The following is a 13,180-nucleotide window of genomic DNA, read 5'->3' as shown; positions in this document are numbered from 1 at the left end:
GTTATTAGAAACAGGAAAGGAAATGAAGGATAAACAAGGACCCACATACACTATGTACATGGAACAATCATGTAGATTACAATGGGCTGAGGAATTCCTGTCTGTTCCCCCATCCCATCAGCCCACTCTCTACCAAAGACACCCCTTCTTTCCGTGACAATGTGTTCAACTACTCTAGATCCCCTCTTTTTTTCGTGGCATCTGCTGCTGGAGATCTGGAAAACTACATTTCCCTTGCTCATTTCCCCCAATCAGGTCAACGCCTGAAGGTCCCATTTCACACTGCCCTGCTTGAAACTTGCCATCCCGGCAATAATACAAAGCACAATACTAAGCAGCTGCATGTTTCAATAGTGGCTAGAAAGTTCAAATTCACATTAACGGTAGTATTTTCCTCTTACTATTTGTGTAGATAGTAGTGCATGTGTTGGGGCAATGTCCAGATTTAATTGACAGGACCTTCTCAGCTTTGTATTTGTACTAGAAATTTCCAAGGCATCCAAGCACTGTGGCAGACTGTCTACTTTGGGGTCTCGGTCAGTCAAAGCTTTAGCAGTCATACGACTGGCAGCACTTCTTAGTTCAATTTCTGCCTTAGGCCTCCCTGAATTGGAAGCACTCTTGGATTCAAAACAACCAGATAACTTCAGGATTCCACACCACTCGAGCCATTACCTATCAACACTTGAGGCTCTGTGATATCAGTGAGTGAGTTGTTTGTCTTCACATCATTCACCAGACTCCTGGCCTCAAGCAAACTCCGTCCGTGTACCACTTTGAGACTGTTCTCCAGCTATTGATTCAACAACATAAGTGTGGCCAGCTGTGAACAGTTGCTTGATGACTCTGTGGGTTCATGGTCCCACACGTCCTGTATCTTATCCTGACAGTTCACCTGATGAGGCACAGTGCTCCAAAATCTTGTGATTTCAAATAAACCTGTTGGACTATAATTTGGTGTTGTCTGACTTCTGACTTATTCCGACCTTTGCTATTCAGATTTTTGAGGCACACCATTGCACATTGCATAGGTTAATCTGTTAGCCTTGTGATCGGTCAATCTTTTTCTTCTCAGCACTTCTCTCAGAACTCAAACTCTATTTTAATCATCTGGCATACGATGTTCAGCTATCCACTCACTGACTTCACCATCTCCATCAGATGTGGTCAGTCTAAGTAGACAGATTAAAAAAAAAGAGGCAGTATGGAGAAAAAAAACCCATGGAAGAGTATTGGTTGCAATTCTAAGCATAAACTGAAATGAGTCCTCAACAGCCGGTATCTCATCACCAAGTCACCTTCTACTTACATGTGTTGTGCGCTTGGCACTGATCCAACTCCCTCAGAGACGACTCTCAGAATGAACAGGATGCCTGACACTCCTGTTTATACGAGTCAGCCAGGGCTCTCTGATGGGGCTGTTAATCAGGTCCAAAATCAGGGAACTCAAATTCTGAGATCCACCTGGCTGACCTCATTATAATCACTACATAAATCGGCTCCAGAAAGCACTCAGGTCACTTTTGTTTACTCTCAAGAGGCAAGGTATGCAGATAGTCAAGCAGAGTACATTTGAATCATTAGCACTTTCCATTACCCTCTGAATGCATCTGTTGGCAATGCCATAGAATTTGCAAAGCTCCAATAGGATCTTGCTCTTGACATTGCATCTCTGATCACTGCAAATCCAACATGGAAGACAAATGAACAATCTATCATGCATGAACACTCCAGCTGTAGTGGAAGCTTTTTGATCACGTGTGGGAATGGCCTGCACTTGAACTTGGTAAAGACATCTGAGAGTATAAGAATATGATTGATTCCATTATTACTAAAATCCATTGCAAGGATTTCAAAGGTCTCTTGGCAACCATGAATCCCAAACTAGGGTGAACTCATTCTCCTGCTTTGGCCAAAGTACACCTCTCACAATTACGGTATTAGTCATCAACATCAGCAGCTATCCTGTGCTGTAACATTGTTCTCTGGTAACGGTGATCATCTTTCATGTTTGATCATCAATTGTTACCAACACTTGACATTTGAGGCAGTCAGGGAGTTCAAGTTATTTCACCTCTCTTTTCTTGACATGAACCAGCCAAGATAGGACTTCATCCTTCTTCCCGATCCTTTTCAGCATCTTGACAATTTCCATGCCTATCTGGATTCCCTCTGACTGGTACTGGGTTGATGGCCTTCTAGTAGTGGTACAATTTACTGATACCCATGTCAATCAACTGAAGCTGAGGTTCTCTTTCAAAATAGATGGCAAAAGTGAAACTATACCTGTCTCTATCTGCCTGTACCTGGATTGGGCTTCACTCTTAAGCATATTAATAACACACTGCTGAATCTTGGTCTGAATACCATAGGGAATCTGGGTTGGAATTCTGCCACTGACTTGGAGCATGCGTATGATGTCAACCATAGCATTCTTCAGCCAGGCAGGGTTGGTTTTATCTCAAGGTCAAAGTCAATTTTCCAACTAAACATATCAGCATTTGTGTTACGTTTGCCAGATCTGTGCAAGATCTGGAATCGAAATTGTGCAAGTTCAGCAGCCCATTTGGTATCTGTTGCTCCCAGCTTGGCTGACAATTGAAACTAGCTGAATGGGTTGTAGTCTGTAAAATGCAGGAATCAGAATGTCTTTGAACTCTGGGAAACAGCCCATCTCAAAACTCTTAGTCTGTGTTTCATATCATAATAATTTTCCATAGTCCTCTCACTAAGCTTGAGATTCCACTGAGCATAAGCGACAATCATTCTCTTGAATTGAATAGAATTGATTGTCACGTGTACAGAGGCACAGTGAAAAGTTTTGTCTTGTGAGCAACACAGGCAGATCACACAGTTAAACAGCGTCGATAAGCATACAATAGGTAAACAGTAGCAAAAACTAAAACACAGGTACAGGTGAATGCTAAGAGTTTGTGAGCCCACTCAATATTCTGACAACAATGGGGTAGAAACTGTTTCAAAACTGGCTGGTGCGTGTGTTCAGGCTTCTGTTCCTTCTCCCCGATGGTAGAGGTTGTGGAAAAACATTGCCAGGGTGAGATGGATCTTTGAGAATGCTGGCGGCCTTTCTTTGACAGCGGGTCTGGTAGATGGATTCTATAGATGGGAGGTTGGCCTTTGTGATTGCCCAGGCCGAGTTCACCATTCTCTGTAACCGTCTCCGATCTTAAATGGTACAGTTGCCATACCAGGGAGTGATACATCCAGACAGAATGCTCTCGCTGGCACACCTATAAAAATTGGCAAGGGTATTCACCGTCATGCCAAATTTTCTCAGCTGCCTGAGGAAGAAGAGACGTTGTTAGGCCTTTGTAACCAGTGCGTCCACATGAACAGTCCAAGAAAGCTTGTTGTGGATGACCATTCCCAGGACCTTGACACTCTCCACTCGTTCCACCTCTGTACGGTTAATGCGTAGGGGGCATGAGTAACATCCCACCAAAAGTCCTTGGTTTTGCCGGTATTGAGAGCTAGGTTCTTCTCAGTGCACCATTTTTCGAGGTCTCCCACCTCCCGTCTGTAGTCTGTTGCATCACCATCTGAGGTTCGACCAACTATGGTGGTGCCTTCAGCGAACTTGTAAACAGCATTAGTCTGGTATTTGGCAACATGGTCATGAGTCCTCAATGAATCCAGTAGGGGGCTGAGTATGCACCTCTCGGGGGGGGGGGGGGGGGGGGGCTCCAGTGTTGAGTGTTAGTGCGGATGAAATATTGTCCGCAAACTTTACTGATCTTGTCATTGAATCTGTGACAGCACTATTTCTGGGCCACAGAAACCAGCAGTTGTTTCCAATACAAGGAAATTGGAAATTCAAGTAGCCAAGGGAGGATGATGTGACAAGCTTCTGCTGGAGGGTGCTGTGGTCCAACCTCTGATTCTCCTTAAAAATATCATGTCTTGTGGATCTTTTCTCAACTGTGCCTGCAACATTCTGGCACATGGAGTGTAAATCATGGAGTAGGATGGCCAAATGCCTTGCACAAACCTTTTGAAGTGACCAGCTAGACCAAGAAACGCATACAGTTCCTTCTGCATCTTAGAGCAAGGCCATTTCCCTCCTCCTCAGATCTTCTCATCATCAGGAGTAATGTCTTCCTTGGTAACAAAGTGCCCCACATACTGTACTTTTGTCCAGAAAAGTTGGCACTTCTCTGGTTTGAATTCTGAATTTTAAAATCAAGCATGAAATTTATCTTCCATTTAGATGAGAGACCGAAAATTAAGGTTACCAAAAGCTTTATCTATTACACAACTAAAGAAATCAGGGGCATGACAGTGTACAATCAACATTCTTGTGTATTCTAAAATTCCCTGGTGCTTATTTGCAATGCCGTCTTTTCAGCATTTCAATCAACGATGGGTAGCTGGTTATAACCGTGACCCAATCGAGACTGCAGAAAACATTGGCAGAGGGTAAGCATTCTTATGGGTCTTTGCCTTAAGTGCCCAGTAATTAACACAAAGCCTCAGTTTTGTGTCTTTCTCATTAGGACTTCAGGACATGGTGATTCTTGGATGTCACCTCCATCCAAAGACTTCTGCAGATTGTCCCAGACATCCCCCCCCATGATGGTTTGGAATCCAGTGGTCAGAAATCTTCAAATGGATCGTCATGTTTAGTCACAATTCTGTGGTTTACCAGGTTGAAGTATCCAATGTCATCATCATGTTTAATCAAAGTTTTCCAGTACTTGGTGAATGTAGAAACAAGCTGCATCTACTGGCACTCCTCCAACTTGTTGAAATGAGGTAAGAGTTATGTCCTTCAGTTGGTCCTCTGTCCATGGCAGTGGCAGGTTTAAGGACAGTATTGGGAGCTCATGGTTGGAGGGAAGCATCTCTGTTGCTGAAATTGGTGAGCCAAATGGGTAATCTATCCTTTTCTCCCACAGTGATGAGAGTAGCTCCCAGGATTATACCTAGTGTGGTGCTTTAGCAAGGTCCAATGTTGACTAATTGGAGATGGTTGGCATGATCTTTAAGAACTATAGTGGTGCAGGCATGTAAAAGAACAGCCCAATTCCCTGCTAGCAAGGTCAAAGCCCTGTGCCCTGTTTTCTGACCTTGTATTGTGCTGCTCATAGCAATCACCATATTGGTTTTCCAAGGACATCCAAATATCTCCTAATATGTTTGACCCCGACACAATGCCTTCCTTCCACTGGAGTATTGATGAGGTCATGAACTTCTAAAAATCCCAGATAATGACAAGTGTGATTAAGTAAAGAAACGGAGAGCTCAATGAAGCCATGAAAGGTAATGTCTGACCCAATGAGTAAGGACCTGGATGAGAGAAGAGACAATCAGCTCTCACTCTTCAGCCTGATAAACAAGGAAAAACTAGTGATAGTTGACACCTCCCACAAAATGTCAATTAGACAGAATGCTTCTATCTCACCAGATCTCATGTTCACTGTAGGAAAATGCTTAATGGTTTACAGAAGTCTCAGATTCTTCCTGAAGAAACCCCACTCTCACTTGGCTCTTTGCCACCACTTCTTTCGAGCAGCCAGGGGCCTTAGCGTGAAGATAGGATAACGAGGAATGTATCCGCGCTGGTTGTGCAGCAATTCATTCCAACTTCTGCTTCAGTCTGAGATCTACGTTTCTTGCCTGGGTTAACAGTCATTTCCCAGATGATGTATTGGTCTTCGAAGACCAGTAAACAGAGCATCACTTACTGATTAAAAATCTGCCTATTTCGGACTTCAATATAATTAATGACACAGGCTCAACTGCACTCTGCAGAACAAACACCCACAGATTCACTATCCTCAGAGGACATTTATTCCCATTTTAGTCTTAATTAAATAACCTCCTATTCTGAGATTATGCTTTCTGGTCCTCGACTCTTCCACAGGGCAAACGACCTCTTCACACCCACCCTGTCAAGCTCCCTATAGATCTTAAGTGTTTTAACAAGATCACCGCTTATTCTTCTAAATTCCACCAAGTACAAGCCCAACTTACTCAACCGCATCCTTCCATACCTGGGAACAACCTACTAAATCTTCTGCAGACTGCCTCTTATGCCAATACACCTTTCTTACTATAAAGGGTTCACAAAACTGGTAACAGTGCTCAAGGTGTGGTCTAATTATTGCTTTGTATAGTTTTAGTAAGATTATCTTATTGTTATATTCTATCCTATTTAAAATAAAAGCAAATATTCCATGTTTGCTCCTTATTATCTGTTAACATTTTGTGTATGCTAACATTGAGATTCATGCATGAGAACCCCCACCTCAAACCCCTTTGTACTGTAGTTTTCTGCAGTCTTTCTCTATTTAAAACATTATTCAGTTCCTTTCTTGCTCCTGCTAAAGTATATAAACTCACATCTTTCCACATTATATTCCAACCACCAAGTTTTTGCCCACTGAATTAGCCCATTTGTACATCTTTGCACTGCCATCCCCACTTATCTTACCACCTATTTATGTGTCACTCACAAACTTAACAACAATTTCTTATCCAAGTCATTTATATTGTAAATAATTATTACCTCCTTAAAAAGATTCTAATAAATTTGTCAGGGATAATTTGCCCTTCATGCTGCCAATCTGACACTGCTTGACAATATCATGTATTTCCAATTGCTCTGCAATTTTGGATTTTATACTGTCCTTTAAAAAATGGTTTAAGTTGTGAACTGTTTTTTGGCTTGGTTAGGGTGCTAAAAGGGGAATTAAGTAATAGCAAAATTACATGTACCAAAGACCTGTTTATAATATAAGAAAAAAAGTAGTATTTTGGTGAAGACAGGCATTTAGGATATATACATAAAACTTGTATGGGGGAGCTCTTACCATGTAGTTTTTCTGTGACACTTTTATCCAGCAAGCTTTCTTTCAGAAGAAGAGCAGATCGTCTGTAGGTATCAGATGCATATAGCAGCAGCAACTTTACATGTTTATGCAGCAAATCTATGCTCAAGTGATCCTAAAATAAAGAATATGGGGATGACACGATATCTCGTCAGAATTATCAAAATAATTATTGACAATTTCTGATAAAACAAAGCTTGACATCACCTAACGAATCTGGTCCTGACTTACTTGCTCACTTTGATTTTACTCAACCTTCGAGATTCAGCACCATAGGTTTCGAACATTGTTTTCTGGGAAATGAAGATTAATGTTCGAGAGCACCGGCTACACTCGCATTCAAATATTTGTGGGCCTTGTTGTATATGTGAGAGCGTGGGTGTGGTGGGGCGGGGGTGGGGGGGGGGGGGGGTGGGGGGGTGGGAAAGAAGAGGCACAGTTGAAGGGTGTGCAAAAGATATAAAACCATTACCACCAAGTCAATTAGAAGAAACTATCCAGCTTGGTATCCTTGTCCTACAGAAGGGGTAAGACTAATTGTAGTCTCCCCTCCTTTCTCTTTTCTCAAGGAAATTCAGATAAACCTTATCTAATCATTTCACTTTCAATGGTTTCTCTTCCTAATCCTGCATCATTACCTCTGGTGTCTCCATGGATCAATCCTTGACCTCTCCTATTTCCCATCTATGTGCTGTTTTAAGCAACATTGCCTGAAAGCACAAAATCAGTATCCACGTGTGCAAACAATACATAGTTCTACTTCATTACCCACTCTATTGACTCCTCCATTATTGCCACATTTTATCCAACAGCCATTACCAAATAAGCAAGAGTTTCTTCCAATTAAATACTGAGTAGACTGAAATGATTATTTTCAGTCCTTGCTCCAGACTCTGTTTTCTAGTTACTGACAGCTGTTGGAAGGCTATAAGACTTAAAAGCAGAAGTAAGCCAGCCAGCCCTTTCAGTATCCTCTGCCCTTCAATGAGAACGTGGCTGACCTAATAATCCTCAACTCTACTTTTTTGCCCTTTCCCCATAAGCCTCAATTTCCTTACTGATGAAAGTCCTGTCAATCTCAGCCTCGAATATACTTAACAATACAGCCACAAAAGATCCTCTGCAGTGAAGAGTTCCACAGATTCATTACTTCCAAGACAAGAAATTCCTCTTATTGTGTTTTATGCTTGCAACCCCTTATTCTGAAATTGTGCATTCAGTTCCTAGACTCTCCCACAAGGAAAAACCTCTCTACATCTATCCTGTCATTGTACATTTCAAGGTCGCTTCTCAACCTTCTAAATTCCAAAGAATGCAGGCCCAATCTACTTGATATCCCCTCATTAGACAGTTCTTCCATATCTGGTATCAGCCTGATGAATCTTTTGTGGGTTAACTCCAATACCACAATACCTTTCCTTAGATGAGGGACCCAAAACTGTTCTCAGTATTCCATCTATGGTTTGATTAGCACCTTGCATAGCGTTGGCAAACTCTGCCTACTTTTATGCACCATTCCTTTTGGAGTAAAGGCCAACATCCTTTTTTTTTCCTATTACCTAACGAGCTTTCAGAGATTTTGCAAATCACTGTTTGGTTCCTTTTTGTAAAACTTTCTTTTAAATAATATTCAGCAATTCAATTCTTGCTGCCAAAGTTCATAAACTCACATATTCCCTATATTATATTCTATCTGCCAAGTCTTTGCCTACTTGTTTAGTCTGTATACATCGCTCTGCAGACTCTATGCCATCCTCACCACTTGCCTTCCATTTTTGTCATGTACATTCACCCTGGACTCAAGTAGCATAATAGCTAGTACCTTATCAAATGCCTTCTGGAAGTCTAAATATATTAGATCTACTTACTTCCTTCTATCTATCCTCCTCAAAATATTCTAGTAAAAATGATCAGGCATGATTTCTTCCTCACATCAACTCTGCTTGCTCATTTAATGTATTTCGAAATCCTCTATATAACGTACTCCAAATATATGGGTCTGAAAGGCTCAATACATGATTAATTGCAGTAAGCACCATCAATTGATACCATGTCAGAGTAAAGAAGGAGCTTATAGGAGACAGGTCTGGAGCTATTATTATGCTCCTAACAAGCTTGGTTGTTGTAGATCGCATTATTTTAACTTGTAAATACTCGTTATATGCAATAAAATTCATGTTGTTTATTCAACCATACTCTTCTCGTTTGAGCAGAAAAGTGGATAACCAAATCTATAATCAACACTTCAGGCTTGAAGAAACCCATATATAACACAAACTTCTCCCCCGAAAGTGAGAGAAATTAAATCAGTCTGTTTATGACATTGCTTCCATATTTGATCCTGAGAAATTCCAACTCAATCATGTGATCACTAAAGCAGGCTACTTGCACCTCTGTACCAGTGCCAGAGTTCACTTATCTCAAATCATCTGTTGTTGAAATACTCATTTGAGCCTTCATTATCCCTACACTTGACAATATATATACACTGGCAAACTGGGCTCTCACTTTCTACACTCTTAAATTCTAGATCACCCAAAACTCACAACAACTCTTGTTTTCCAAGCATCTCTTATGCTCTGAACCATATTGGCTCCTGGCTAAGTAACATGTTGGTTTTAAAATTCTCATTCTTATTTTCAAATCTTTCATGCAATACCCAGAGTGGAATAGTGTACAAACTTGGAAAATTAGTAGCAAATAAGGGAAGTTGTAAAAAGGCAAAATTAATGGTTCTTTATGTGAATGCATGTAGTACTCAGGAAAAATAATGGATTAACAACATAAAAGATAGGCTGCTTGGTACAATTTTATAGCCATTACAGAAACACAAGGAAAGGTTGGACAAACTTGAATTATTTTTGCTAGAGTATTGGAGGCTGAGAGGCAATCTCATACAAGTATATTATAAGAGGATGTACAGGGTGGATTATTGAGACTCTGTCCCACAGTGGAAGTGTCAATACTAGGGGGCATAGTTTAAAGTGAGGGGAAAGTTTAAATGATATGTGCGAAGAGAGTTTTTATTAAGTATAGAGGGTGCTAGGTGCCTCAAATGCATTGCTGAGGTGGTAAAAATTATATGTTAGCAAAGTACAAGAAGCACTGAGACAGGCACATAAACTGGCAGAGAGAAGAGGGATAGGGACCATGTGCAGTCAGATGGGATTAGTTTAGAATGACAACATGCTTTGCACAGACATGGTGGACCGAAGAGCCTGTTCCTGTTTTGTGGTTACAAGATGATCAAAGCAAGGAACTAAATACCACATGTTATGTGGCTTTTGAAAGGACAGGTAAGGGTAGCTTTGTCACTATGATTAAAAAAAAAGTACTTTATCAAGAAATTATTTTAGATGAAAAGATGTATGGACAGAGGTACAAAATAACAAGGGAAAGATGACACAGGTCACAGTAGTCAATAGCTTCCCAAAACTAACAATATGGAGAAAGTGAGGTCTGCAGATGCTGGAGATCAGAGTTGAGAGTGCGTTGCTGACCTGCACAGTAGGTCAGGCAGCATCAGAGGAGGAGAATCGATGTTTCGGGCCGAAGCCCTTCATCAGGAATGAGGCTAGGAGCCTCGAAGGTGGAGAGATAAATGGGAGGGGGGTGGGGCTGGGGAGAAGGTAGCTAAGAGTGCAGTAGGTGGATGGAGATGGGGGTAAAGGTGATAGGTTGGAGAGGAGGGTGGAGTGGATAGATGGGAAGGAAGACAGGTCATGAGGATGGTGCTGAGCTGCAAGGCTGGAAATGGGGTAAGGTGGGGGGGGAAGGGGAAATGAGGAAACTGGTGAAGTCCACATTGATGTCCTGGGGTTGAAGTGTCCCAAGGTGGAAGATAAGGTGTTCTTCCTCGAGGCGTTGGCTGGTGAGGGAGTGGCGTTGGAGATGGTCCAGGTCCTACATGTCCTCGGCAGAGTGGGAGGGGAAATTGAAACGTTCGGCCACTGGGTAGTGGAGTGGATTGGTGCGGGTGTCCTGGAGATGTTTTCTAATGCGCTCTGTGAGAAGGTGTCCAGTCTCCCCAATGTAAAGGAGACCGTATCGGGAGCAATGGACACAATAAGTGACCCAAGTTCCAACCTTCCAGCTCAGCACCATCCTCATGACCTGTCCCACCTGTCAATCTTCCTTCCCACCTATCTGCTCCAGCCTATCAGCTTTACCCCCACCTCCATCTACCTACTGCACTCTTAGCTACCTTCTCCCCAGCCCCATACCCCTCCCATTATCTCTCCACCCCAGCGGCTCCCAGCCTCATTCCTGATGAAGGGCTCTGGCCCGAAAAGTTGATTCTCCTGCTCCTTGGATGCTGCCTGACCTGCTGTGCTTTTCCAGCAACACACTCAAAACTAACAAAATGTCAGGCCAGAGAATAAATCAAGAAATAATGAGGACATGTAAAAGATAATGGCAGTGCATTAATTAATTAAGGCTGATTTTAACCTTTATGTAGATTGGTAGAGGTGGTCATAAGGAAGGATTCATAGAGTGCACTCAGAGCAATTTCCTACAACAATACATTAGAATCCAATTATGAATCTGATCATTTTAGCTCTGGTGATGTGAAAGAAGGGAGGATTGCCTTGAAGAGTTCATTCCTAAGAATTCCATGAGCTGTCAAAAATCTGCCTGGCAGATAGTCTGCTGTGAGTGTATAAGCAGCACACATTATCAGTTTGCTTTTTTACCTGTTTCATAAATTGCAATATGTTTTATTATGTTCAATAAACTAACCCAGGGAGTTAATCAATTCCTGCCAAGTGACTGATTATTAGGTCATTGTCACTAATGTGACTGATAAAGTTGTTTAAATGAGGAATCCATGGAATGTTTTCAGAACAGTTTGCTAGAACAAAATGCGTACAAAAAGTGTGTGCAGTTACAGCTCCTGGAATCCTGAGTTTTGGTGTGGGAGTGGCAGTTGGGGGATACCGGATATCCACAACACAGAGTCACAGACAGTATGTAGAGAGGCTGTCACTCCTCAGCCCAAAACATCATAGGTGGGAAGAGAATGGATGTCCATCAGGCAGAGCAAGAGGACAAGGCAGGCAGTGCAGGAACCCTCTGTGTCTATTCCCCAGCAAAGCAGATACCATTTGGACACTGTTATGAGGGTGTGGAAATGACCTCAGAGAAACATTGGCAGAACCAAATTTGCCAAATTTGTTGCAGCAGGGTTGGCTCTGATGGACAGCAGGGGAGGATTAGGTGTGAGAAGGCTATAGTAATTGGGGAGTCAATCCTAAAAGGAAAAGATAGACATTTCTGTGGAATCAGATTCCAGGTTGATATAAAAGGTAAAACATTGTCGTTGCAGGAAATCTGAAACAAACACAAAATGCTGGAGAAACTCAGCAGATCTGACATCATCTGTGGAGAGAAACAAGAGCTCATGTTTCAAGTAGTATGACTTTTCTTCAGAATTGAAAGCTGTTGGAAGTATGTTGCTTAATACTTTTGAGAGACAGAGGTTCAGAGCAAAAAGAGGTTGTTAATGGTGGAAAAAGAGAAACAGATGTAAAATGGCTGTAAATTGAGATGTGAAAGTGAGGGAATGGCTTCTTTATATTAAGAGCAATATAAACAAGACACAAACAGTCAAGGCTGTAGGTGGAAACTTAAGAAAAATTATAGCAGACAAAATGGAACCATTCTTGTAAACTGCTTCTGCATTCTCTTCAATACATTCACATCTTTCCTGTAATGTAGTGCTAAAACTGTACACAATAGGGAAGGCGCAACAAATGCCTTACAAGTTCAATGTCAACTCCCTACACTTGTACTCTATGTCCCTGTTAATAAAGCCAAGGACACTATATGGCTTACTAATTGTGATGTACACCTGTTGTACCATCTCCAATTATCTGTGCACACATACACCCAGGTTTTTCTGCTCCTGCACCCACTTTAGAAATGCAACACTGTTTCATATTGTCTGACCAAAGTGCATCACGTCATGCTAAACTAAATCCAAAACTAAACTAGGTTCATCTCTTTGCTCCTGGCTCATATCCCTCCAAACCTTTCCTATTCATGTACTTCTCAAAATGTTTTTGAAACACTGTAATTGTACCCACGTCCACCACGTCCTTAGGAATTGCATTCCACATGCAAACTACTTTGTGTAAACAAAAAAGCCTCTCATATCTTTCTTAATTCTCTCTCCTTAAAAATGTGTCTTCTTGTCTTGAAATCCCCCATCCTAGGGAAAAGACAACTACCATTAACTCTATCTATATTCCTCATTATTTTATAAACGTCTAGAAGGTCGCCTCTCAACCTCCTACACTCCAGTGAAAAAAGTTGCTTTTATTATTCAA

The 13,180-nt window shown here is 41.6% G+C and overlaps 1 protein-coding gene across 4 annotated transcripts in view; it reads right to left on the bottom strand.

Moving 5' to 3' along the window:
- The window catches only part of LOC140478739 (probable E3 ubiquitin-protein ligase HERC1), a 342,968-nt gene that overhangs the window by 245,127 nt on the left and 84,661 nt on the right, over positions 1–13,180 (bottom strand). For all 4 annotated transcript variants that reach the window (XM_072572083.1, XM_072572056.1, XM_072572075.1 and 1 more), the window contains exon 16: positions 6,834–6,966. In XM_072572083.1, coding sequence (XP_072428184.1) covers positions 6,834–6,966 — 133 coding nt within the window. The remainder of the gene's footprint in view (positions 1–6,833; positions 6,967–13,180) is intronic.

This window comes from Chiloscyllium punctatum, chromosome 1 (genome assembly GCF_047496795.1).
Source record: "Chiloscyllium punctatum isolate Juve2018m chromosome 1, sChiPun1.3, whole genome shotgun sequence".
Classification (NCBI taxonomy): domain Eukaryota; kingdom Metazoa; phylum Chordata; class Chondrichthyes; order Orectolobiformes; family Hemiscylliidae; genus Chiloscyllium; species Chiloscyllium punctatum.
This window is presented reverse-complemented; position numbering and strand designations above follow the sequence as displayed.